The sequence below is a fragment of the Melospiza melodia genome, chromosome 21, assembly GCF_035770615.1.
Source record: "Melospiza melodia melodia isolate bMelMel2 chromosome 21, bMelMel2.pri, whole genome shotgun sequence".
NCBI classification, from domain to species: domain Eukaryota; kingdom Metazoa; phylum Chordata; class Aves; order Passeriformes; family Passerellidae; genus Melospiza; species Melospiza melodia.
The window spans coordinates 11,923,414-11,948,630 of NC_086214.1; the positions used below are offsets into that span (position 1 = coordinate 11,923,414).

The window sequence follows — 25,217 nt, forward strand, 5'->3', positions numbered from 1 at the left end:
AGTAGATTCTTAAAGATAAACATTTCCTGATCTGATAAAGGATTAGGATGTAGCTTTGGTGTAGCTAATGAAGTAAGAGCCAGCAAGAAGCAGAGCTGCCTTTCTAAAGCAGATACTTCTGGTGTACTTTTGTTTTTACTCGCCTGTACCTTAATTATTTCTTCCCTGACGCTTTTGTTTCTACCTTTTTATATGCTAAATATGGAATTTGATTTTTCTAAGCTGCACCTTCTGAATTCCTTTGCAGGTTGATGCAATAAAGGAAAAGGTGAAAGTTGATTCTTGTTTTCCATCTTTAAGTCTGGAGGACTAAGTCTAAGGATTCTGCATGAGTTTTTTTCTTTCCTATGTTTACTACACTGCTGCTACTGCTTTTTCCCCAAACAAAATATCACTAAAGCATTTGCAAATTGTTTAACTCTCACTAGCTAGTGCTGTAGGAGAAAAGTAGATTCATTTGCTACTAATAAGCTACTAGATCCTCAGGAAGGGCATACAGGTGATCAGTTGGATCACAGTCAGCCTGCAATTGAAACAACACACAAATACTTACAAATGCTATTATTTGACAGCCAATCTGACTGGAACAACCTCCTACAATAAGAAATAAGTCTGTGAATCCCTAAATCAGTCTGGCATTTGCTAGTTGAAGGGCTGTGATCCAGTTCCTGATCTCTGGACCATGACTAATGCGTGCTGACCGTAGGCAGAGTAGATACTGGCTGCTCCAGAGGGACTCTTCCTCACTCAGGTGTCAGTTCTCATGGTGCTGATCTAATCCACACAGTGCTCTAGTTCATGTAGCAACTTAAATCTTCAGCTCTTACAGCAAGTCTGTGGTTCTCCTCCCTACAGTAAATTTCTAGTAGTTGTCCAAAAAAAGACTGCCTTCCAAGCTCTTCAGCTTCACTAAACCTCTTTTGCTACCTCGTTAAAAAAACATATAAAAATGGTAATGCTTATTGCTCTTCTGAGGCTGCTCCAGGGCTTGCCTTTTGCTATGTAACTTTGACCTTCAGAAGGGCAATCCAAGGTTCTGTGTCCATCTGCTTCCCTACAAATGCCACTGTGATCCTCCTGAGCCCAGGGGTCAGCCCTTGCAGGAGTTTTCCATTAATGTGGTTCAGCAAAGGGCAAAGCAAAGTTGACAGACAGCTTTGAAGATGGACTAAATGCAAAATCTGCTGGTTGTAAAGACACCACTGGAACTCAAGGCTAACCTAAGACACGTAGTGTAAGGTCCTTCAGCAGCTAGTAAGGAAAGTAGGAGAGCGTGTGTGTGAAAAAAGGTAATTGAACTGCAGTGTTTGCATAAACGACGCATGTGTAGCAGTCATTGCAATTACATCCCACTCCTCCTGAAGCTCCAAGGCATTGCTGTGGGCTGCTGTGGTTTTTTGGGGGGAGCCTGTATGGCAGTCATCTTCAGACCTCACTCGTGCTTCAGTACTTTTGCCTCTTTTTCATGCACACATAACACGATAACATTGAATGCATGTTACTTTTCCTCTGCAGCTTATTGCAGTCCCTGTGGAAAAGCCTTTCAGTCAATCTTGCTCCAGGTGTAGGGCCCTGAAGCTGGTGATGCTCGAGCAAGTGGTGTAAGAACCATCCTGAGGGCTGGTTTCAAACTTGCGCTTGTTCTTGTCAGTATTTGTTCAGCTCTGAGGGGAGGCATCAAAACTGGCTCCAAAATGCATTGAATGTCCTGGGCTGGAGGCTTTCCAAGTGTGAGTAAGCCAAATGCCTCTGCTTAGTAGCAAACTCTGCACATTCTCCTTGGATTTGCATCTCTAAACTTGTGCTTGTGTGTTCAGTGTGTTGCTGTTTGGAGTTAAAAGCAGTGCAATTCCCAGCACGGTGTCTGGAAATGAGTCTTGGAGCATTGGATACCATCCCCTGCACTTTGGCAGCTGCAGGCCAGATACTGAGGGAGGCACCACCAGGCTGGCCATGGAAGCCCAGCCACTGAGGGAACTCCAGCTCAGGACTTCTGCCACTCCCTGGAGTTGTGCCTCAGCTTGAGGTTACACAGGAACAGGTGTATGGAACACACAGCTGAAAGGAGGAGCTCACAGCAGATATTTGCTCATGTAGCACAGTTCAGCTCAAAACTCACTTGTCAATGTTGTAGCTGAGTAAATAACACTGACCCTGTGTAAGTGCAGGAAACCTTCAAACTCCTTTATTAAGGATACGAATGAAATGAAACATTAATCTTGTATTATTGTCTTTCAAAGCAATTGGCATGATTACCTCTGACTTTGTTCTAAGTCTTATCTCCCAGGTAAAATACCAATACCTCGTTTTGTGGTTTTAGTTTCAGGGCCTGCCTTAGACTATAGAAATGCTGAGTTCCCTTGGATCTGTCTTAGAAATGAGCAATAATTCACTACAGAAGTTCCTTCTCTTGCCTTTCTGTAGGGGTGGGCAAACAGCACCATTGCACTCGCAGTGCAGCAGTGAAGCTGGCCAGGCTTGTCTGTTACTGTGTGTGAAGCTGGAAGAACTGGAGTATCTGTGGGTTTAGGCTGACTGCCACACAGTTCTGGAGTGGAAAAAGCAAGTCTTATACACATGCATTCTCTGCATTTGAACTTAAATTGCATGAGTGAATGGGTTTGGAAAGTGAAATCTTGAGGCTCAAGTGACATGTCGGATGCTATTGCAGTCTGCTCTATCCAAATACAAACCTGATTACTTTGCCTCAATGTCACCTCCAGGGAAACCTCTCCAGGTCTGGGCATTATCTTGGCAATTGCTCCAAGGCCAGAGGTCTCCAGTTGAGACTGAGCTCAAATCTGAGTCTTGAGTCCAAAGACTGTCCAGCTCCAGTCCAGTCCAGAACCTTTGTACAAAGCTTCAGCCTGGAGTGAGCTTTCAAAGTAGTTGAAAATCCCTCAGTGAGGGATTTTGTTCAGGAAACAGACAATCTTGACTGCACCAGTACCAACATTGCTACTTGAATTGATCTTAACTTGTAAATGGTCTCCTTTTCTTGATGGGTGTTGACATACCACTAAGGCTTTTCCACTTCTCTGCCACCAATAAGTACCTGTTTTAGAGGAGATTTCTTTAATTGTTGGTCTCAATTCCAGGTGGATAAACTGGATGCATCAGAGTCTTTGAGAAAGGAAGAGGAGCAAGCTACAGAAACACAACCTATTGTTTATGGTAATGCTTTCGTTTGTGTGTTATCAATTACATATTTCACTTTTTAAACAAGCCTTCCCTAATCTTGTTTTGTTCCTGACAAAGTCCTGGGAAATGGGAACATTCTCCATGTGAAATCAAGTCTTAAGGAATGTGTTCCAAAATACAAGATAAGTGCTGTGGCTGCTGAGGTGAGCTGTGGACTGCAGGATTGAAGGTTGTCCTGGCTCCTTAAGGAAGGTCAGGAGCTGTGCCATTCCAGACTCCTTGAGAGGTGTACAGGAGCTGTGCCATTCCAGGCTCCTTAAGGAGAGGTGTACAGGAGCTGTGCCATTCCAGGCTCCTTAAGGAGAGGTGTACAGGAGCTGTGCCATTCCAGGCTCCTTAAGGAAGGTGTACAGGAGCTGTGCCATTCCAGACTCCTTAAGGAAAGGTGTACTGGAGCTGTGCCATTCCAGATTTCCACCAAGGGGTTATTTGCATCTTGTGCAATATGCTTTATATATAAAGCATATTTATACCTACTTTATATTGGGTATCCAGGTTATTCTAGTAAGAGTTTCTTCACTGTAGTATTTTTAGCCATGTGTTGTGCCCTGTGGTTTTTACCGGTTGCGGCCCTGAAGAAGCCCAGTCCAGGTCAGCAGGGTGAAACACAGAAAATAACCTCCTGCAAACTTCCAGGCATTTAGCAGGGTGGTTTCTGAGTTGAGGAGGAGTAAGATGCCCGTTGTGTGTTGCAGGCCAGCCCCAGCTGATGCTGACAGCAGGACCCAGCGTGGCGGTTCCTCCGCAGGCACCTTTTGGCTACGGCTACACGGCCCCTCCGTACGGGCAGCCGCAGCCCGGCTTCGGCTACAGCATGTGAGATGCAGCACAAGGCAGCCTGGAGCAGCAACTTTTCTTACTGAAACTCCACCGTCCCTCCCCGCTTTAACTCATAACAGGGAAAAGCAAAGAGTTCTGCCTCGTGTTCTTGTAACCTTTATTTCATGAAGGACTGTTTTTTCTAGCGCGAACGATTTGAATCACTTCTGTTAAATCTTTTTCACATTCCATGTCCATTTAGACTTTTACTTTCAGAAGGGGAATAGTTTAAACGACTTTGTTCAAAGTGGGCTTTTGCAGGACTGCTTATTACCATTAAGTCTATTGTGAAGATTCTGATTTGCACTCTATAGTGTTACACTCTAATATTGAATCTTAATTTCATTGTATGTGAGCAGCTTACGGTATGTACTGTCTATTCTAAATGCATTTAAATCTCACTGTATATTTGGAGAAAGCTAAAGCCAAGATAATTGTATTTGACCTTGCAAGACTGCTGACAAGAGACAACACTAATCAGCATATCCTCCCTGGGTTGGATTGCATAGCTCTAAAAGAATTTAAAATGCGTACAGACAACCTTGCCTGACTTAAAATGAGTAAAAATTTTGGGTTTTGTTTTTTTGTTTTTTTTTTTTTTCCCTTAACCTATGCAGGTTTTTCCAGTTATGCATATAGAAAATGCTAGTGTCTTTTTGCTCACTCCATATGTAACAGATGACCTTATGTTGTGCTGTATCCTGTGCTTTTGTGGGACATTCCATTCAGGAACAGAGCACCATGATTCCAATCTGTGTATTTACTAACCCTGCCCTGAGGTTTGTGTATGTTGGATATTGTGGTGTTTTAGATCACTGTTTTGAGTGTACAGAAGAGAGAATTCAAGCATATTGCTGTTCAGTTTTGTTTGTGCAATTTGAAATTACGCAATTTAAAAATAAATTACTGGACTGTGGACATGCTGCATAGTGGTAGCTTCACTTTACTGTCTTCAAAAAAAGGACCTTTGGACTCAACCCAAGTATTCCAGTGCTGGTAGTGGGGGGCAATGCAGGTGTGTGCAGCCAGGGGTCAGAGGGGCCAGCAGCAGAGCAGCAATGGGGACCAGTGGTGGGGTCTTGCACTGAGGGGGCAATGCAGGAAAATATGTAATGCTTTTTCTAGAGAGAGATTATGGCAGAGAGAAGAAAATAGCACTTTTCACCAGTTGGCTGCACTGTGGTCAACTCTAGCATATTCGACCAGATGATACATTAGGATTGTAGTAGGGCGTGCCAGTTCAATTGAGATCATGTTCTAGGTATGTAAATTGCCTTAAACATATTTAGCTTCAAATAAAATTGACTTAAATGTTTCTTTATGAATACTGTCATATTTGAGTGTGACGAGTCTGACAGCACTGGCCACATTTCCAGCAGGAGCTCTAGAAGCTCCTGTTCCTTAACCAGGAGCCACTCTGGGCATCAGGATGCAGATCCCACTCCCTGTTCCTTAACCAGGAGCCACTCTGGGCATCAGGATCCAGATCCCCCTCCCTGTTCCTTAACCAGGAGCCACTCTGGGCATCAGGATGCAGATCCCACTCCGTGTTCCTCCCGTGAGCTCCAGAGCTGTGTGCTGTGATCCTGGGCACTGCAGCACTTCCATGGACTGGGGCTGGCAGGGCTCACCTGCCCCAGGCTCTCCGTGGTCAGCATGGAGGTCAGAGGTGGAGCAAAGCCTGCAGTGAGTCCCTGAAAAGGATTCTGCCTCTGAGTAAGGGGTGCAGTATAAGAACATTTCCATCCTCTGTGTTCATTGGCATTTCAGCCCCTCTGCCATTCCCTCTGGCTCTGTGGAGATGGAGATCAATCCTGTTCCTTCTTCCTGGTTCACAACACTCAGCTGGAACACGTTGCTGAGAGGTTGGCAAAGGTGCTTAACAGCAGAACTCTCACAAATTTCAGGCAGAATTTACTGGAACCCCCAAGGTGCTCTGAACTGTGCAGTAATACCTACAACAAGGTGCTTCCTTAAACACAGGAGTGCCTGTTAATCCCAATAAAACCAGGATTTAAGCCTGTCCCTGAGTGCCCAGTTGTTTAATGGAGGGTAACTCCCCACACCTTGGCTTCACTGCACATTTTTGCACGTGTAGGAGCTACACAGACCCCTCCAGAGGGAAGCTCAGCTTACAGCTGCTCCCCACAGCTGTTTACTGGTCTGGGCTGCAAATCCAGTTGAACTGGTCAGCCTGGTACCAGTTAGGAGTTGTTGCAGCAGTTGTTGGGCAGGAAGTTGGCTACAGTTATCCCCAGCTCCAGTCCTTAACTGCTTCAGCAGCTGAGGCTTTCTGAATTAAAGAAGGTATTCACAGAAAACAGGCAGAAAGAGGAAACTTAAAAGTCATCAAGCAATGTGCAAAATCCTCAATCAATTGCACAAATTGTAAATTTACTGGGTTCTTTCTTGTGCCAGCTCTGCTTCCCTCAACAGCCCTGAGCCTAAAACATTCTTTCCCACTTCTGGAACAAAAGCTAGAGAAACTCATGATTTACAAATTAAATCTTACAAAACTTGCTTATTTTATTAACACTGAGGAAAGAGATGGCAAAAAAACCCAACTTTGATTTTCATCCCTTCAGCACCGACATACATGAACACATCCAGGTGTTTTTGGTACCAGTTTAGAAGAGTTTCAGGTGACCAGACACTTTATCTATGACATCAGCTGGTCCTGGTCCTATCCCAAGGACTGTCCTGGAGCCTGGAGCTATCTGAGTGCGCCCAGCATCCTGTATCAAGCTTACAGTCAGCCCCAGGCGCTTGGCCTCAGCCAGCAGCTGCACCAGAGTCTCTTCATCAGGAGCCTTGAGCACCACTTTGGGCTGTCCACAATATTCCCACTGCTTCAGGAGCTCGGGATTCCTCTTGTGAACCTGCTTGTAGGCAGAGACAGCAGCGTGGGAGCACTGTGCTGCCACTTTGCCCTTGCCCATCTTCAGGTCGTTGCGGACGATCAGCACCAGCTTGAGCTCCCCTGTCTCCCCCATGATGTCAGGCTCGCTCCCCAGGCTGCTGGAAGGGTCTGGCACTGCTCCAGCTCCTCCAGGCTTCCTGCGGAGCCGCCCCCGCATGCCCCAGCCCAGGCACACACCGCACACCACTCCGATGATGACATTCACAAACTCGGGCTCAAAGAGAGAAATCATGGTGGGTTTTGGAGACTGCCTCTGGAAGGGGGGGAAAAGACAAATTTACTTGAGCGTTTCTCAGCTTCTGAGAGCATTTTCTGTGCTCTCACCTGGTTTTCATTTGGTTATTTGAAGACAAAGAACATTTGTTAGAAACACAAAGGAACAGCTCCCCAGACACAGCTTTCTGACTGCAAACACCTCACTGGTGATGGGCTCTGACTCAGAGCTAAGATAAAATGGCAAATTATCATAGAATCATAGAATGGTTTGTGTTGGAAAGGGCCTTAAAGCTCATCTGTTCCAACTTCTGCCATGGCCAGGGACACCTGGGACACTATCTGAGATTGCTCCAAGCTCTGCCCAGCCTGGCCCTGGACACGTCCAGGGATGGGGCAGCCACAGCTGCTCTCGTGCAGGGTCTCACCACCCTCACAGGTGGTGAGACCAATTAACCAATATCCTAATATCCAATTAACCCTCCTGTCTGTCAGTGTGAACCATTCCCCCTTGTTCAACACCCCAGGCCTCTGTAATTAACCTTGCCCCACCTCTCCTGTAAATTCCCTTCACCTGCTGGAAGGCCGCAATTAGGTCACCTCAGAGCTTCTCTTCTTCAGGTTGAACCCTCCCAATTCTCTCAGCCTTTCCTCATTACACCTAAAAACGGGGAGAGAAACTGTGAAATGCCGGAGATTTTAAATCAATACCCAAATTCAGCTGAGGAGCGGGGCCGCCTCCATCTCCTCAGCCCCGCCAGGCCCGAGCGGGGACAGCACCGTGCGGGACCCCGCGGCCCTGAGGGGGAAACCGAGGGGGCCATGGGGGAGCATCCCCTCAGCGCTCACCTGCCGCTGCCGCTCCGCCGCGCCCGCCCGGAGGTGACGGGGCCGCGGCGCTCGGGAAGTGACGGAGCCCGGGGCGGGACGGGGCGTGTTGTGCCGGGCCCAGTTCCGCGTTGTGCCGGGCCGAGCGGAGCCGCCGGAGCGTGGTGAGTGCGGGGCCGGGCCCGGGGCTGTCCCGGCGGGCGGGGGTCTCCTCAGCGGTCCCTCAGCGCTGCCCATCGCCGCCCGCTCCCCTCACGGCCCCTCCGGCTCTGAGGGGACCCCCCGGGCCGGGCGGCTCCGGTGCTGTGCGAGCCGGGGGAGCCGTGAGGGAGCCGGGAATGCTGTGGAGCAGCAGGGCGGGAGGGCAGGCTGCTGCTGCCGGCCTTGAGGGTGAGAAATGAGCCGCTGCCCCCTCACCGCGCTGGAGAGCGGCTGTGCTCCTCCAGAGCCCCGGGAAGGTGGGAGAGACTCGCCCTGCTCCGGCCCAAGGGACGGTGCCTGATGACACAGGGAGAAATGTGTCCTGCTCCCTGCGGAGAGGCAGACAGCGATGGCCTTTGTGTGCTTTTCCACTGGAAATGTGCTGTGAGATCCCGGCTGGGTGATCCCGCCATCCCTGTGGGCTGCCTGGGGCTCGTGGATGTGAGGCCCAAATCCATGGGAGCATTTCTGCTGGCCGGGGTTAAACCCCTCGTCTGGTTTTTATTTCCCTAGCCAGTGTCGTGTGGTGTTTACAGCAGATAATAAAGCAGCAAGATTCCCGTTTTATTCCGGTTTTGCCTGGCAGGTCATGAAGGTGACCTGAGAGAAGGGGTGATGTTTGATGGCAGCTGTTTATCTGTGAAGTGCTGTGAATCCAGGTTATCCCTTTCCAACTGTGCCTACGATATTTCTTCAGGGTTTTCTCCTGCCCTTGTTTTCTCTGCTCTGTGCTTACCAACAAGTGGGTATCCTGGTTTAGTTAATGGTGACAATGTGGGTTGAGGTGGAGAAAATGTGGTGATATTCTTTCATGCCTTGGACCACGTGTGTTGTGTTTGGGCAGTGGATTTTGGTGCTGTTTTGCTGTTAGGAATTCTGCTCTTTTAGAGATTGTTTCACCTCAGTTTGTTGGGAGATTCCTAACACCTTATGATAGCATACATCAGCTTTTCTTAATGCATTGATTTTGCTATTGAAATAATCTTTGTTATGTCAGTCCTCCTTCTTCCACTCCATCATTTCTGCAGTGTGGAATAGACTTTCCTTTATTCCTTATGGGATAAGTGACAGTTGTAACAATGGCTTCATCCCCTGTTTTCAGATGAGGGTTCTAAAAGCCACTTTCCACTTGTGCAATGGGAGGTGAGCTCTCTTTGTTAGTCTGAGCTTTGTTTCGTGTCCTGCTGAGCTGCTGAAGTCACTGGTGTTTGTAATTGCTGTGAGGAAGGGTAGGAGGAGGCTCAGCAGCTTTCAAGTGGGTGGCAGCAATGAGGAAGGTGAGTAGGCTGCAACAACTGCACTCTTTCTGCCTTAAACCTTCTTTTCTAAGTTGTTGTCTTGGAATTCCTTCTGAATGTCGTAACTGCCTCTGAGTGCACCTCATGAGCTGCTCTCCTCAGGGTGATCTGTGCCATTAGTGCATGCTTGGACATTTCTTATTCCTTAAAAACCTGTGTGCTTAAAACAAACAAAAAAACCCCCAAACCTGTAATTCCTGGTGTACTGCGATGGGAGACAGAGTTATCTGCAGGTTGGAACTTTAACTTTTCTTCCTGAGCTGGGTGAACTTTGCTGTTCCCTGAGGACAAAGGGCACAACCTTGAGGCTGTTGCAACGCTGAGCTTTTTGTACCAGCTTCAAACAGCACCAAAACCACTGAACCTTGCTGCTTTTGGTGCTGCTTGGACCAGAGGGATGTTACTAGTGAGTTGTTCAGGGCATTTCAAGCTTATTAAAAGAATATTTTTCTGTCTCCCAGGGCTCAGAATTGGCCTCTGTCTGGGCAGTGTGTCCTCACTGGATGGCCAAGTGTGAAATCTGAATTGGCTGCATTAGAGAGTGTTCCTGTGAAAAGCAGAATTTGTTATCTCAGGAGCTGCTTTCAGCCTCTCTGGGCTTTGTCAGGTCCTTGTGTTCATCCCCTTTCATCTGTGCTGTGCCTCCTCTGCATGTCCTCTTATCCTGGCTCTCACCTTTTCATCTATTTATCTCCACTCCTTTATTATAGCACCTGATTCTACTGCTGGATGTAATTAAAATTCATGTTTCACCAGAAAAAAAAAATACACCAAAAAGATCAGGTTAATGTATGTGGCTTCAATGGCAGGGACAGAACTTTCTGTTAACTGAAAAGAAAATTGTATGGTATCCCTGAAGCTCATGTTACAACAGTTTTTCCTAAAAGGTATCTCAAAGTCCCATTAAAAAAAAAAAAATGGAATTTTAACTCTAAATTCTAAGCTGATTTATTTGGGTGGGAATTGGAAAATAGGTCTGGTGTACAGAGGCATAACCCACAAAATGGAAACCTGTGGTCTTTAACTGCATTACTTCTCCTTTGAGGAATTAAACTATTTTAGTTAGGAAAACATTTTTAGCATGGGAATAAATGCACTCCTATCAAAATAACCCATTATGGGCTAAATGTGCAGAGATTTGGAGCATCTTTCAGATGTGGCCTCATTTATTTTAATTGAACACTTCCCAGGAGTGCTGAGGGACTGGGGGGGAAAAAAAACCGCGCGGTTACATTTAATATTTTCTGTCATCTTCAGGAAAGTCATTAACCCCCAGGTGAGGGGCAGTGCCACCCCAGTGCCACCCCAGTGCCACCCACACGGGGCTCTCTCGCTCTGGAGGGGCAGCAGCTTTGCAGGAGGAGGCTCTGGGCTGCAGAGCTGAGGGCGTGCTTGGCTCCTCCACTGCCCCCACATCCTGGGCAAGTGCTGGAGAGGGAACAGCTGGAAGGGCCAGGGGATGTTTCACTTCCAAACTGATCCCTGAACCTGTTCCTCTGCCAGGCAAGCTTTGCCTTTCGAGGGAAAAGTGCTCTCCAAGTTTCTTTGCCAGGGAATTGTTAACTTACTCTCTCTGTAGAGCATTTGGTGACTGAAGAAAAACTCCTCTCACAGATGTGCAATTCTTTACCCACCTGGAAAGGCTGGATTTTATTCCTTTTTTCCCCTTGTTGTAACTGGAGTGTGGAAAAAGAAGGAATATCAAAAAAGTTGAGAAGGAAGCAGCAGGTTTGGAACATTTGGCTTTGAATGCAAGGACTGACTGGAGATGATGTGTTACTGAGGTGGATGGGGGGAACAAAATTTTTCAGGTTTTAACTCTGGTTGTGGGAGCTGTGTGAGCAGGAGCTGATGGAGCTGAGAGTCAGGGCTCTTTCAGTAAGGAGTGGTAAGGATGAGTGGTTCAAACAATGACTGGGACCATGGAAACACTTCCTTGTTGTTCCAGCACCCTGGAAAGGAGTCCTCCAAAAATGCTCAGAACAGAACATGAGCCCACATCCTGCTCCTCTGGGTGAGAGTGCAGCCACCCAAGTTTGTCCCAAACTGGTTCCTTTTGCATGAGTGCAGCACTTGGTGCTTCCACAGCCCCCCAGAGCTCCAGAGAAGAGACTTTTGTCCTTTTCCATGATTACAGAGGGCAGATAGTGCAGTGCCCGGTTTTGTTGTGCCCTCCTGCTCTGATTGCTTGTTTTGCTTTGTCTCACTTCTGCTGTGAAGTGCCAGTCACAGTCACCATAAACCCTTTTTGTTGAGCAATTTGCATTTTTGACTAGCAATAATCGTCTTTTTATACTTCACATTTTTGGTTGCACTAAAGCTCAATGGGGCATTGTCAGCTCTTTGTTCAGCCCTACAGAGCAGCTCCTGTGTGAGCACAGCTCTAACAAATGATCTCAGGCACCCTGATACAAAAACTGGCCCCAGTTGTTTTCCTCGCTCTTTTAAATAGTTTATTTTTATGTTTGTTGCTAAATGCTCCATGCTGTAGGCAAATTTATTTTTAGAGATGGGCTCTGTGTCTTCCCCAGCTTCTGTCAGAAGTGAAGTTCTGTTCAGCAGATGGAATTGAGTTTCCCGTGGTGAGCTCTCACGGGTTGGGTGTAGATTTGAGAACACGGGGTGAGTTAATGAAGGATAACTCCATTTTGGGTCACCTCCCACTCCAGCCCATCCCTGTGGGCAGGAATTCGTGCAGGACCAGGGGTTCTGATGGGCATCAGCAGATCAAGGGTGCTGAGCTGAGGGGATGTGCAGCCTCCAGGCCCTTTGCTAAGATGCTTTGAGTATAATCAGACTGAGGTGAACCAGGGAGGTTCTTTTCTGGAGCCAGGAAGGGTTTGCAGCCTTTCAGCCCTGCCATGTGGTAGATATCCCATCTCCAAGTCAGCTGTGCTTTTAAATAGGAATTTTTAGAGCTTTCCTGCAGAATGGTTGAACCTTAAGACCTTTTTGACAAGTATTAGTCCTGCAGAAATGTGGAAGGGATTATTTATCTGCTCAGTGCAAGCGTTGACTTGTGTGAGGTGGTGTTATGCAAAGCTAATCCTGGATTAGTGCCTTTCCAGGCAGCCAGGGCAAAAGTGGCTCTGGCGTTTGAGCTCCTGAGAAGAAGCTGTCGTGCCTTGGGAACAGCACACCTGAGCCCCCAGAGAGGCAGGAATTCATGGATTGCACTGGAATTCAGGGTTTGCACAGCCTGGGCTGCAGCATCAGACACGGAGAGCAGTTGGAATTGCACTAAATCAATTTCCTTGGGGTGTAATTAAGCTGAGAGCAGGGACCAAACCAATCAAGACTTGAATTCTGAAGTCTAGATTTGCACATGTGAAAAAAGATAGATTTCAAAACGAGGAACGTGTGGCTTCCACTGAAATTTGTGGGTTTTTTTTTTCTAATCTTTGCTATATTTAAGTCAACAAAATGTGACTGCAGTTCCCTAAGCCAGAACACTTTTTTAGTGTTGCTGTGTGTGCTCAGCAGCTCTGGCTGGCTTTTGCTTCCTAAGCAGCTTTCTGTGAACATCAGGCTGGCAGGGTGTGGGTGTGCAATTGAAATAATTGAAATATTGCCCTCTGCAGTCTGGGCTGTGTGTGTGAATTCCTGTGGTGTGCACATGGGTGTGTGTGTATGGAAACTTACATTGGAGATGTTCATAAATACTTAGTTAACTATATAAAAAATTATATATATATATATATATATATAATATATATATATATAAAATATAAAATTGTAGTTGTTCATAAATGCTTATTTAAATATATATAAAATTATACATATTGTGCATTACATATTGTGCATTACATATTAATATAAATTTGCAGGTGTTCGTAAATGCTTATTTAAATATATATAAAATTATATCTATATAATATATATATTAAATGTATATAAAATTGTAGGTGTTCATAAGTGCTTATTTAAATACATATATAATTATATCTATATAATATATATAAAATATATATAAAATTGTAGTTGTTCATAAATGCTTATTTAAATATATATAAAGTTATATATTTTGTACATTATTACATATTGTACATTACATATTAATATAAAATTGCAGGTGTTTGTAAATGCTTATTTAAATATATATAAAATTATATCTATATAATATATATATATAAAATGTATATAAAATTGTAGGTGTTCATAAGTGCTTATTTAAATACATATATAATTATATCTATATACTATATATATAATATATATAAAATTGTAGGCGTTCATAAATGCTTATCTATGTATATAAAATTCAATATATAATATATATAAAATGTATATAAAATTGTAGTTCATAAATGCTTATTTATATATATAAAATTCAATATATAATATATATAACATAAAATGGTAGATGTTCATAAATGCTTATTTAAATATATGTATAATTATATAACATATATATAACATATATAATTTATATAAAAATATATATTATATATTTTATATATATAATTATATAAGATATATAATATATAGCATATATATAAAATTGTAGATTTTATATATATGCTATATATTATATATGTTATATAATTATATTTATAAAAATATATAATTCCTCCTTCCTGAGATCCAGGGCTTTTGACAACTGGATTTTAACTAAAACTTTTAGTAATTAGATTCTAGCCAACAATTTTATCTGTATTGCAATTAATGTACCTGGCTTGCACCTGTTTAGAAAAACACCTGTGTAAAATGACTTGTGACACCCTGGAAATGTCTGAAATACAGTATCTGAAATCTCTGAACATTTTATTTAAAAATTTGACAAAATTATTGCAGTCTGAATCCAAGGGGTGACCTCACTCCTGTTTACCAAACCTGAGTTGCTCCTTGGCTCTTAAGCCTCACATAAATCAATGGGGAAGGGTTTTTTCTGTAGAACTTCAATTTCTTCCACTGGACAGTTTTATATAACCTGTCATTTTAATACTGCACCACTTTTCTTTCCAACAAAAGCAACATATGAAAAACTGTAAATCAGGTATGCTTACAGGGAGAAATACAATGCAAATAAAATGCTTTAGCTTTGTGGGACTCTCTTTTAAGAGAAAGAGTTTTAAGATTCAAGAGAGGGTTCTTAAAACAAGGAGTCTGACTGGTTACACTCTTTGTGTTTGATTGCATAAGAATTGTCAGCTGTTCAGGTTTTGTTTTTTGAAAGGAAAAAAAAAGGCAACTCTTGCAACACTCTGGTTTGTGCTGGCTCCCACTTCTTGCATTATTTACTCTCCTGGGTAAGGAAAGCCCCATCTGTTCTTTTGGGGTTTTGTTGTAGGGCTGATCCCTCTAGAGGGAGGCTAAAGCAGCACTGAGCATGGACAGGGCAGCACAGCTCCCCTCAGAAAGCTCCTGTCCTCTGCAGGGTTTGCCTTGTGTGCAGGGCAGGAGATGCAGCTCTGTGTCCTGGTTACCACACTGAGGGCTCACTTCCAGCCAGGGAGGGTTCTGACACAGGCACAACCTGCAGAGCTCTGGTGCCAGCACGAGGAGCACACCTGGAGCTCCAGCCTCAGGATGGGAGTGAGGTTTGTACAAAGCTCTGCTGCTCCTGGAGCCCAAACAGTGGGCTGGGTCAAGGAAGGGCTTTGTTTAATGAGCTTTTGTTCAGCTGTTAGAAGTGAGGGAGTTTTGTCATTTGAGTGAAAAATTTAGAATGATGTAGGTGGAAATGTTTTAATCTTTGTCAGTGTGGGGATTGAATCACTTTCTGTGTTGGTGGTGTAATGCAGGATGAGTGTGAGCTGGCTTTGGGAGCTGCTGGGTGTTTGTCTGCATCCTTTGCCTGTGGAGAGCTCCTAACCTGAACCACACCTTGTCCTTTTTGGTTTCTTCTCTCTCAGCCCCAGAGGTGACTGATCTATGAGATGGCAGAGAATGGCACAGACTGTGACCAGAGACGCATCAGAATGAGCAAAGAGCAGCACAATGGCAACTTCACAGGTAGGTGGGAATCCCTTGGTGCTCTCACTGCCCCGTGTGGGCTGCAAAGCAGCACAAGGTGGAAAAGGAATTGATTTGGGTTTTCTGTGCAGGCCAGGCTGGATGGAGCCACCTGACCTAGGGAGTGGCACCTCTGCCCGTGCCAGGGGTGGAATGGGATGGGCTTTAGGGCCCTTCCCACCCAAACCATTCTGGCACTCTGATTTTATGCCCATATTGCAGAGGGCTCCATGCCTGAATCAATCTTAGAAACCTCAGTCAGCTCTGAACCTGAGGGATTTAGGATTTCAAAGCCATGGAGTAGATTCATGCTGTGTATTTCCATTCACGTTTCTCTTACACTCCTTTCTTCTCCCAAAGTTCTTGATACATTTAAGCCCCACAAAGCTGACCTGGGTACCAGCAGAGGCTACAACAACAACAAAAAAAAACTAAAAAAGTGTAACTCTGTTGGCAAATGTGTGGCTGTGGAAGTCAGACTGTACAGCCCCACCCTTTGGCACTGAAAAGTCAGTTCTTGGTCATAAAAATCTGATTTACTCTGGGACACATCCAGTTATTAGTCTCCCAATTTCTAGCTGTTCTGTTGAAATTCAATGTCACTATAATTTATTGGTTTCAGTGATAAATTACCAGCAAAACAGTTTTAACTACTTCACCTCCTGCCTCTCCTCTGTTTTTCCTGCTGGTATGGCTGAAGTAGCCTGGGATTAATGTTTAAAACTCATGAAAAATAACCTGAAAACAGTTAATGAAGATTTTTGTCACTGAATTATCCATGCTGTGTAGTAAAGCATGGAAATTATAATCATCCTTGTTTGTTTCCTGTCAGCTTTGAATGTGCCAGTTCCATATTTAATTAAGTTTTGTAATCAAGTGATTTCTCAAGTTGTGTGCAGTCTTACACCATTGTCTTTTATGACCTTTTACTAAAAACAAGGTCATAAAAACAAGGTTGAAACATTTTTATTACACATATAAAACCAAAAATATTAACTGCATGTTTGTATGTATGGAACAAATTAAAGCCTTTTACTTAAAGTCTTAAATCATCCTGTAACTCTGAGGGAATGTGGATGTTCTTCAGTATTTGCCAGGATTTCTGTTAGTTCATCTTAAGCAACTGATTTTCCAGCTAAGGAATACAGAATTAAGTGGGCTGTGTGACTAATGAGAGCTGCAATTTCTGTGTAAATATCAGCATCTGATAAGGCAAAATGGTTCAGGTACTGGAGTAAGACTGAAATAATACATCTTGGGTTCCAATGTGCTGGAGATCAGATTAGATCAATATTTTAAATGCAACAGCTTTTTGAAAAATCTAAAAATTATCAATATTAATACAATGCAAAATAGAATACATGTGTTGTGACTGTGTAGTAAGTGGTGTTTAAACAACTTTGGTGTCTGTTTGGCTACAAGTGTATTTTTTCATTGTTTACTGGTACTATTTTTAAATCTTATTCCAGAATTCCTTTTCTTTAAAAGTTTAAAAATTATTACTGCTTATTAGCTTGACAACCTTTGAACAAGCCATTCTCCTCCAAAAAAACAGCTCAGGTTTGGGGTTTTATTCATCTTATTGTGAGCACAAAGTAACACCTTGATTGGAAAAGGTTTTGTGAGCAGGGCCTGGGCTGGGTGTGAGCTCAGTGCCAGGCAGGGCTGAGCTCCTTTCCAGGACAGGACTCTGGGAGAGGCTCCTGCCTGGCAGGGCAGGTGCCCCTATCCAGTTGCACCCTGTAATTCCATCCTCTGCAGGGGGAGCTGGGAATAGCTGTGCTGGACAAGAGCCAGCTCAGAGCTTCAGAGGGAAATGTCCCTGCTGAGCTCACACCTGACCTGGGCTCTGGCTGCTCTCAGCTCCTCTCAGTGCCCTGCAACTTCTTATTTTGCATTCTTTTATTAAAAAAAGAGACATTGAATAGACTCTTAGTTTGTCCAGTGTCATTGGAAAGGTGGCACTTTCACCTTCCAATGTCATTTTTTAAAAAACTACAAATGTTAAAGTCAGAAAATTCACTTCCCTTTTCTTCACCTTAAGAGCAGCAGTGTGTACACTTGTGTTATTCCATGTCCTATAGCGACAGCTCCCATTAACTTCCTGACAATTTTTTTTAAAAATCAGTGTATTTTTGGGTGGGATAGCAGCTGACTGCCAACCTGTGCTTTTACAGATTTTTTTTTTCTTTTAATATTTTCTTTCCTTTTCTTTTGCAGATTCCTCGATGTTGAGTGAGCGGAAGCGAAGGGAGCGAGAGGAGAGGTTGAATATTGTGCTGTGGAAAAAACCTCTTGTTACCTTGCAGTATTTTTGCCTGGAAACTCTATTAAACTTGAAGGAATGGACCATAAAGTAAAGATCATTTCTTTAACTTCTACTAAGAGTTCTGGGCAAACCCATGCTCTGATTCAGTAGGTCATTCTGACATCTCACTTTCCCTGATGGTTCACAACCTGAAAACTGTTTTTTCAGACAACGTGTGTATTTTTGTCCCTTAAAGGTGGCTGCTGGAGCATCCCACACTTGTAGCTGTGCTCTCAGATCTGCTGCCTAAATTACATAAATGCAGCAAGGTGCTTGGGAGAGAAAATGGCAAACTGCCTTTCTGAAGGGTTGAATATTCCACTTTGAAAGAGTGAGATCCTTAAAGCAAAGGGATGTTGTGCTTATGGCTGCAGTGTCAGCACTGACCTGCTAATGCTGGTGTCACTGAGTAATCTTCAAACAGCTCAGCCAGGGCAGAGATCAGGGCTCTGTGCAGCTTGCACTGATGTTTATGATGCTGTAAAGAGGACTTTGCTTCTCTGTGGCCTTTTTACAGCAGGAAATGATTTATTAAAGCACTTTCCTTGAGTGTTATTTCCACACTGGATAAAACCAGCTTTTATCCCAGTGAGAGAATTGGTGAGGAGCAGTCCTGCCATTCCCTGCTAGTGCTGAAATGCAGAGCCAGTTCTTAAGGCACAAGACCTGGGGGTTTAGGCTGCCAAAACAAGAGTGTAATGTGCAGAGAAAATGGCAGGAGCAGCAGCCATGCAGGGCTTGTGTTGGTGGCTCTGCTGTGCTTGGGATGAGTTCACAAAGCCTTTCCCAGTCAGGGGACAGGGTCTGATGTCACCTTGGGTGACTCCAGCTGTGGGGCTGCTCCTCAGGGCCCTGCTCACTGTCTGGAGGTGCTGCAGTCCAGATTTACTGACAGCTTCCATTTGCCTTTGAAATTGTTTGTACGAAAAACACCAGGTTTGTGTAGTGTAGCCTTAATTCCTTTTTACACCCCAAAAAAACCTGAAACCCCCCCAAGTCTATTTATTTTATTATGGGCATTCTTTCAACTACCATTAGGAATTGTCTCTGAGAACTGTTTACTGGGTCTGACATCTGTAATTTCTGATAATAGCCAAGCATTTATTTAAACTAAGTAGAAATAACATTGGAGGATTTATTTTAAGACCTCAAATCTTATTTGGCTTCCTAGACATCCAGTTCTGTTACAGATAGCACTTGCCTCCTCTGCTGAGCAGCACATTCAGTTGTCTGGCACTCCCCTGACAGAATCTTTACAGAAAATAACCCTGACTATTGCAAGCTATTAAGTTGAGACCTCAGATTGACTCTTAATGATCTCCTGTGTTCCATTGCATAAATTGTGTTTTTGAATGACAATAATTTGAAAATTCAATTGTCATACTAATGTAAGCAGCACTAACTTTAATTTTAAAATGTTTTGAGTGCTCTTTTCAGTTTGCTTAATATGAAATATTTGTGACTGTTTTCCTGTATTATGCCTCACATTTCTATCTTTCTGTCTAATTAGATAAGTTATGTTTATAATTTGCTATTTTAGGCTGGGAATTTTAAGTGATGCTAGCACTTTTTTTATACATCATTAGGTGACAATATAGTAGTGTTTTGTGGAAAATTATAAATGTATTTGCTAATCTACTGTGTGTGGCCACATACACATCAAGCAGGAAAAAAGGAGTTAAAACCAAATGTGCTCAAATATTATTTGGTAGCAGATGACTTTGGAAAACATTTTTCTCCATTTACTCACCTAATGCTTCAAAGTTACTTAAAATAGATTTATTAAATTTGGAGCTGTTATAAGTACCAAATTTAATAGATAAAGGAAAACAAAATAATGTAAAGATTTATCCCTGTGACTGTCACTGTGGCTCTGCCCAGCAGCACAGTTGGAAATCAGCATTTCTGAATTCCACCCAGCTCGTCCTTGCCCAGGGCCTGCTTTGCTCTGTGCTTGGCCACAGCTGCTGCTCAGGGCCTGGGTCTGACTCTTGGCTCCAGAAGCTGAATTGTTTTCAGCTTGTGTTTGTTTTCAGTCAGTTACTTTGTTTTGCTTTATTAAAAAAAGTAAAATACGAGTGGCTGAACTTTGATCTGGCTTGCCAGTGACGTGGGGATTTTTCCCTGAAGAGTAAAGGCTCCCCAGATATTTTCTTGGGAGGTTTGCAGTGCTGCCATCGTCCCTGCTGAGCACATCCCCAGTCCCCAGAGGTAGCTGAGTTTCTCTGAGCTGCATGTTTAATGGTGAAAATCCCTGATTTGCCATTTGTCTTTCAGGCTGTGGCGGCGGCGCGGGGTCCTGGCGTGCGTGGTGCTGGCACTGGCGGCGCTCACAGCCCTGTACTACATCGAGGGAGCACACCAGCAGGTACCAGCCCTGCTGCCCTGGCCCCCTCCCTCCCTGGGCTGGGAACTGAATGAATCCTGCTGCCATCTCCATGAATTTGTCATGGATCTTGGGAGCTGCTCGCTGAGGTTTTGTTCCTCAAGTCGTGACTGCTCTGTTGGTGTGCATGAGTTGTGTTCAGAGGTGGGGAGGGATGAGCTGTGTCATTCTGGTGGATCTGGAGGTGTCTCATCTGCTCCTGAGTGAAGCACACCTGGGGGGCTGCAGCACTCCTTCCCAGCTGCTGTCAGCAGGATTTTCATGGTGGTGGGAGGGGAGGTGTTACCCTGAGTCGTGGCAGAGCTTCATGTTTCCCAGGAAATGATTCTTGTGGAAGAAATGATGCTGTGGAAGGTCTCCTGCCCAGCTAGGACAGGCACATACAGAGCAGAGCTTCGTGTTTCCCAAGAAATGACTCTTGATCCTGTAGAAAGTCTCCTGCCCAGCTAGCACAGGAGATGTAAAATGATTTTGTGTTTCAGATCTGTTGCTGTGATGTGAACACAAAGCCTGGTGCTTCTGCAGCACTGGAAGTCTCAGACATGGTTAAGCTTAGTGATGGTGCTCTCTGCACCTTTCCCTTCCCCATTTCTCTTGGAGTTTCAGATTTTCCTGGAGGACAGGGAGCCCTTTTAAAAACCAATCCCAGCTGCTGTCACAGCTCTGAAATGAGCAGGTTCCCAGTTGCAATTTTTGCTTCCATCCCTCCTGCTGGGGTGTGGCACTGCCTGCTGAGGGATCTGCTGTTCTGGACCCCAAGTCCTGACTGCCCAGGTTTCCTTGGACCTGCTGAGGGCAGTGTCACCCTCAGGTGACAGCCAGTGCAGGAGCTCCCTGCCAAAGAGGTGTCAGCCAGGTTCACTTGGCATTTTTAAGGTGTTTTTGTGCCCTGGCAGGTTGGAGCCTGGATAAGAATGGTGTAAAATTCACCTTGGTGCTGTTGGTCTATGGATGGTGTAAAACAGTGTCCAGAACTTGCTGTGGCTTTCCCACATCCCCTCATTTCTGGGTGCAGCACACAACCAGCATTTTAATGTTTTCTTAAAAATGACAAACCTGCTCCAAGGTGTAACATCCAGCAGGTTCACTGGGAGTGCAGCTGATTTTATTCTTTATTTAAACTGTTCAGACAATTCTCTGAGCTGCCTGGGCTCCACCTGACACTGTCTGGGGCTTGCTCTGGATTTCAGCCTCCTACTATTGAACCTGAATTTCCATCTGTCTCCTTGGAAACTTGCTGATTCCAAAATGTGGGGTTCTTTTTCTTTTGAAAGTGCAGTTTCCTCTACATGTCTGTGCTGTTACTGAAATAAATTGTAAAAAGAAGTATTTAGGAGCCTATTTCAGTTGTTGTAATCCAGATAAATGTCTGTGTTAGCTTGTAGCTTAATTTTCTGCCTTGGAGATTTCATAATTTATATTTTTTTTCTTTTTTTGTGCCTTTCCTTGCTCAGTATGTGCAGTACATGGAGAAGAAGTTCTTCTGGTGTGCCTACTGGGTAGGATTGGGCATTCTGTCCTCTGTTGGGCTTGGAACAGGTCTCCACACCTTTCTGCTCTACTTGGTAAGGATATTTCCACACCATGTCCTTTTTGAATTGAGTACTTTAATTGTTGCATATTTTAAAAGCAATGAATAAATAATTTTCTGCAAGTTCTAAACATTAAATCCATCTGAAGTTGGTGCTCTGGTGGGTGCTGTTCATGTGCTACACTGCATCCCCTGTTCTGTAGTTTGTAAGCTCTGTGTTTGTTGAACTGTGGATATTGGCCTGCTGTTGGTTAATGCTCACTTTGAAACAATGAGCCAAATCTGCAAGCTCCACCCTCTAATCTCCTCATTTAAATGAAGCCTGTCCTACTGTGTGCAGCTCAACTGTTTCCATTTAAAATTTTTCAGAGTATTTTTTAGTAGCTTAAAATGATCATTTTTCTAACTGAAGCCACCAAAACAGGCAGCTGGTTTAAAGTTCAGCCTGTATTAATTTTGCTTTGAAAATAATAGCAAGAACAATGTTTTTCTATGAAGATAAAGTATGAAAATTTGCATGATGTTGTTTATCTCAGTGTAGCTATGAAAGTCAGGGAAATGTTTGGGTGTGTTTTGCTTTTGGCCATTGGATTAGTTCCTGGGTTATGAAACCACTGTCCTGGATTCAAGAAAAGGATTCATGGCCACAAAATAATTAAAACCAGTTCATGCAACAAATGTCATCTTGTATTTGGAACCATTACAGATGTTTACTTTCAGAGCTGCTTTAATCATTAACAATAACACAGAAAACACTGCAGGAAACTCCTGCCTGTCCCCCCAGCAGGGAGGGCAGTGCCTGGCAGATGGGATGGCATGGCATGAGCAGCCTCAGATTTGCTTCTGTCCTAAAGGTTGTGGAATTAATTCCTGCTAAACAAACCAAGTTTGTGCATTGAGCACTGTCACACCCCAGGCCACTTCAAAATTATTTTGACACATGAAATCCTCCTAAGACAGCACCACTCCTTTTCTTAAAGGAGGTGGAACCTTTCTTTTACTCTGTATTTAAAAATCAAAATTCTAAATTCCTTCAGTGTAGAAAAATTAAATTCCATAATACATCACTTTGATTATCCTGTGGGATATGTGAACCTCATTAGGCCTTGACCTGAGCTGACACTGAAATAATTTATAGAAAATACAACCTCTCAGTTGGTTTATCAGTATAACTTATGGTGGGTGTTTGGGAAGTTGACAGCCTTCCAAAGATTACAGGGAAAGAAACTGAGTTTAATATTGGTAGGGAAGGTATTTATTAGGAACATAAAAGGGAAGGCTTCACATAACTTTGTTAGGAAGGGAAATCAGACTGATTAGATTACACTGAGTAATTAGAAGGTGGTTATGGAGTAAAATGTAATAAAAATGTACCATCAACATCCAAAGTGTAAATACTACAGGAGAAACACTGGTTTGCTCTAAATGTATTTAATATATAAATACATGAGATAAGCATGTTCCGGTTTCACTGAGGGAATTCCTGGAACAACGAGAAGCCAGGATTTGTTTCCTCTTTTTTCCTGAGTAACATTTAGTGATTAGCACGGTCTGCTCAGGTCAATTAGCACCTGGGCAGTGCCTGAGCACCTCATGGTTTACACCTCGGTGGAAGCCACGCGGTTGTTGCCACTAGATGGCAGAGGGGGTGTAAAAACAGCACTGCTGACCCGAACGAGCCGTGTTTGAACTGTTCGTGTTCTTATCGCTGCAGCTGTGCCAGCAAGGTGTACATGGGATTTGTTATCGCTGTAGTAAAACAGTGCTGGGATCTGCTCGGTGTGAGAGGGAACAGGGAGTGCTGACCTGAGCTTTCAGGGGTGAGCTCTTTCAGAGTGGTGCTCTGCTTTTAACCCAGCTGGAAACAATGCAGGTAGAAGCTCCAGCTCTCAAAGAAAGGAGTTGTAACTATTTTGCTTTGTTAACTGTACAGCAGTTCCCTCTAAAATCGAAATATGACACATTAAGTGAGGCTTTCAGTATTAACTTCTGCATTACTACTGATCTACTGTTCATGTTCCACACACTTTAATTACCTTTCTTCATAATGGTAAAACTTATTCTTCTGTTGACTCAAAGGAATGAGAAGCTACAAAACAAATCCTCCCCTGCTTCAGTGCCTGGATTTGCTGGCACTAGAGAATAGGCCCAGTAAGTGCTTTCAAATTGCTTTTAATTAATTGCTCATTTTAAAGCTGTATGTACAGGGAGATTGCTGGCAGTGCAATTACACGCTGGGAGAACAATGCCCTTGGGCCCACCCATGTGGTGCTGAGCTCTGCTGGGACTTGCAGCACTGTCTGTGCCACCGAGGGCACGTGGAGGAATTGATGGCATGTGGGCACCTGCTCAGGCTCCCTCAGCTGTCACACAGGTGCACCTGAATGAAACACTCTGCATTAGCCATTTACTGCATGGGGCCAGGCTCTGGGCAGGCTCTGCAAGTGGTTATGCAATGGCTGCAGGATATGAATGACTCTGATGTTTGCTTTCCCTGGCCTGCTTAGCTGTTTTTGCAGCGTTGAAAACTGTCATTTGTCTGGATCCTTCAGAGCATCTCTCACCAGCTGCTTTTTGGAGCTGCATTCTGGTGCCAGGAGAGATCCCAGGGTTAGCTGAGAAGAGAGTACTTGGAAATTGCTAAAAGAAGAATTTCAAGCAGCCTCAGTGTGGGAGGGGTGTTGCTGCCTCAGGATCATTTCAGTTCACATCTGATTTGGGATTTTTTTGGTCACCAATCCTTGGTGCAAGAGAGACAGGTCGAGTGTGTCAGTTTGATACCAGGCTTTTAATTGCAGTTCCTGTGATTGGAGACCTTTCTATATGTTAGAGAGGGCCTGAAGTATCAATTCCTACTTTAATGCTGCTTCCTTGTTTGCTGCCAGCACTGGATGTAAAATCTGACATGGCTTTTTGGGAAACAATTCTCGTGCTGCACTTGGCACCGAGCTGAGGGCTGGCACAGAGCAGATCTTCAAGGCAGGAACAGGGAAGCAAGGCCACTCTTCCAAGAATCCTTTCCATTCTGACACTCTCAAAACAAGCCTGCTGGCTTATTTTTCCTGAAGCCCATTAAAGGTTTTTCACAGTTCTTTAAAAACAACCCTTAAAAACAGGAATCATGATGTGGTTCTGTAGGAAATAAAACTATCATGATTAATGACTCCAAATACTGGTTTTAGCAGTACATGGCTTTTTCCTCGGTCCTGAGATGTTTTCTCTTGGTGGTAGATTAAAATACGAACAGCATGAATCACCTCATTACCAGCAGAGGATGGCTGAGGGTAACTCATGAGGAATTTTTGGTGTTTGCACATCTCTGAGAGATCTTTGCTGCTGAAAATGAATGAATGAACGAGGCGGCGGTGCCGGAGGGCTCCGAGCAGGGCAGGGTTGGGATCATGGCTGAGCCCATCCCCACCCAAACCTTGCCTCGTGCTTTGGTTTCACTTCAGCTCTGAAAAACGGATTTTTGTCAAAGATGAAGCTAAAAAAAAAGTGCTTCAAACGAGTGGTTGAGGGCGCGGTGAGTCCCCTCTCCCTGGGGAAGTGAAATC

The 25,217-nt window shown here is 44.1% G+C and overlaps 3 protein-coding genes across 7 annotated transcripts in view; 2 read left to right on the plus strand and 1 right to left on the minus strand.

Moving 5' to 3' along the window:
• CLTC (clathrin heavy chain) overlaps nucleotides 1–5,341 on the plus strand; it is a 29,945-nt gene extending 24,604 nt beyond the window's left edge. Inside the window, exons 31-33 of one of the 2 annotated variants that reach the window (XM_063174064.1) lie at nucleotides 248–268; nucleotides 3,099–3,174; nucleotides 3,897–5,341. In XM_063174064.1, coding sequence (XP_063030134.1) covers nucleotides 248–268; nucleotides 3,099–3,174; nucleotides 3,897–4,021 — 222 coding nt within the window. In that variant the 3' untranslated portion in view covers nucleotides 4,022–5,341. The remainder of the gene's footprint in view (nucleotides 1–247; nucleotides 269–3,098; nucleotides 3,175–3,896) is intronic. The other variant, XM_063174065.1, reaches the window with a different exon arrangement.
• A 1,180-nt stretch (nucleotides 5,342–6,521) lies between these two features.
• On the minus strand, nucleotides 6,522–8,050 carry PTRH2 (peptidyl-tRNA hydrolase 2). Of its 2 annotated transcripts, none has more exons than XM_063174066.1 (3): nucleotides 8,003–8,050; nucleotides 7,728–7,814; nucleotides 6,522–7,193 (listed from the first exon to the last, which is right to left on the minus strand). In XM_063174066.1, exon 3 carries the CDS (start codon nucleotides 7,170–7,172, stop codon nucleotides 6,648–6,650), a length of 525 nt encoding a protein of 174 aa, XP_063030136.1. In that variant the 5' UTR covers nucleotides 7,173–7,193; nucleotides 7,728–7,814; nucleotides 8,003–8,050; the 3' UTR covers nucleotides 6,522–6,647. The 2 variants fall into 2 exon arrangements, with proteins under 2 accessions (XP_063030136.1, XP_063030137.1); XM_063174067.1 differs by having other exon boundaries at nucleotides 7,754–7,814; nucleotides 8,003–8,027.
• A 20-nt stretch (nucleotides 8,051–8,070) lies between these two features.
• Nucleotides 8,071–25,217, plus strand: part of VMP1 (vacuole membrane protein 1) — a 61,311-nt gene continuing 44,164 nt past the window's right edge. Inside the window, exons 1-5 of one of the 3 annotated variants that reach the window (XM_063174068.1) lie at nucleotides 8,071–8,145; nucleotides 15,336–15,435; nucleotides 17,656–17,791; nucleotides 20,021–20,111; nucleotides 21,584–21,694. In XM_063174068.1, coding sequence (XP_063030138.1) covers nucleotides 15,360–15,435; nucleotides 17,656–17,791; nucleotides 20,021–20,111; nucleotides 21,584–21,694 — 414 coding nt within the window. In that variant the 5' untranslated portion in view covers nucleotides 8,071–8,145; nucleotides 15,336–15,359. Of the gene's footprint in view, nucleotides 8,146–12,081; nucleotides 12,103–14,871; nucleotides 15,021–15,335; nucleotides 15,436–17,655; nucleotides 17,792–20,020; nucleotides 20,112–21,583; nucleotides 21,695–25,217 lie in introns of those variants that run through there. The other 2 variants (XM_063174070.1, XM_063174069.1) reach the window with 2 other exon arrangements.

What these genes read in the sequence shown, in the direction of transcription:
- PTRH2 (XM_063174066.1), bottom strand. Translation starts at nt 7,172, where the DNA reads ATGATTTCTCTCTTTGAGCCCGAGTTTGTGAATGTCATCATCGGAGTG.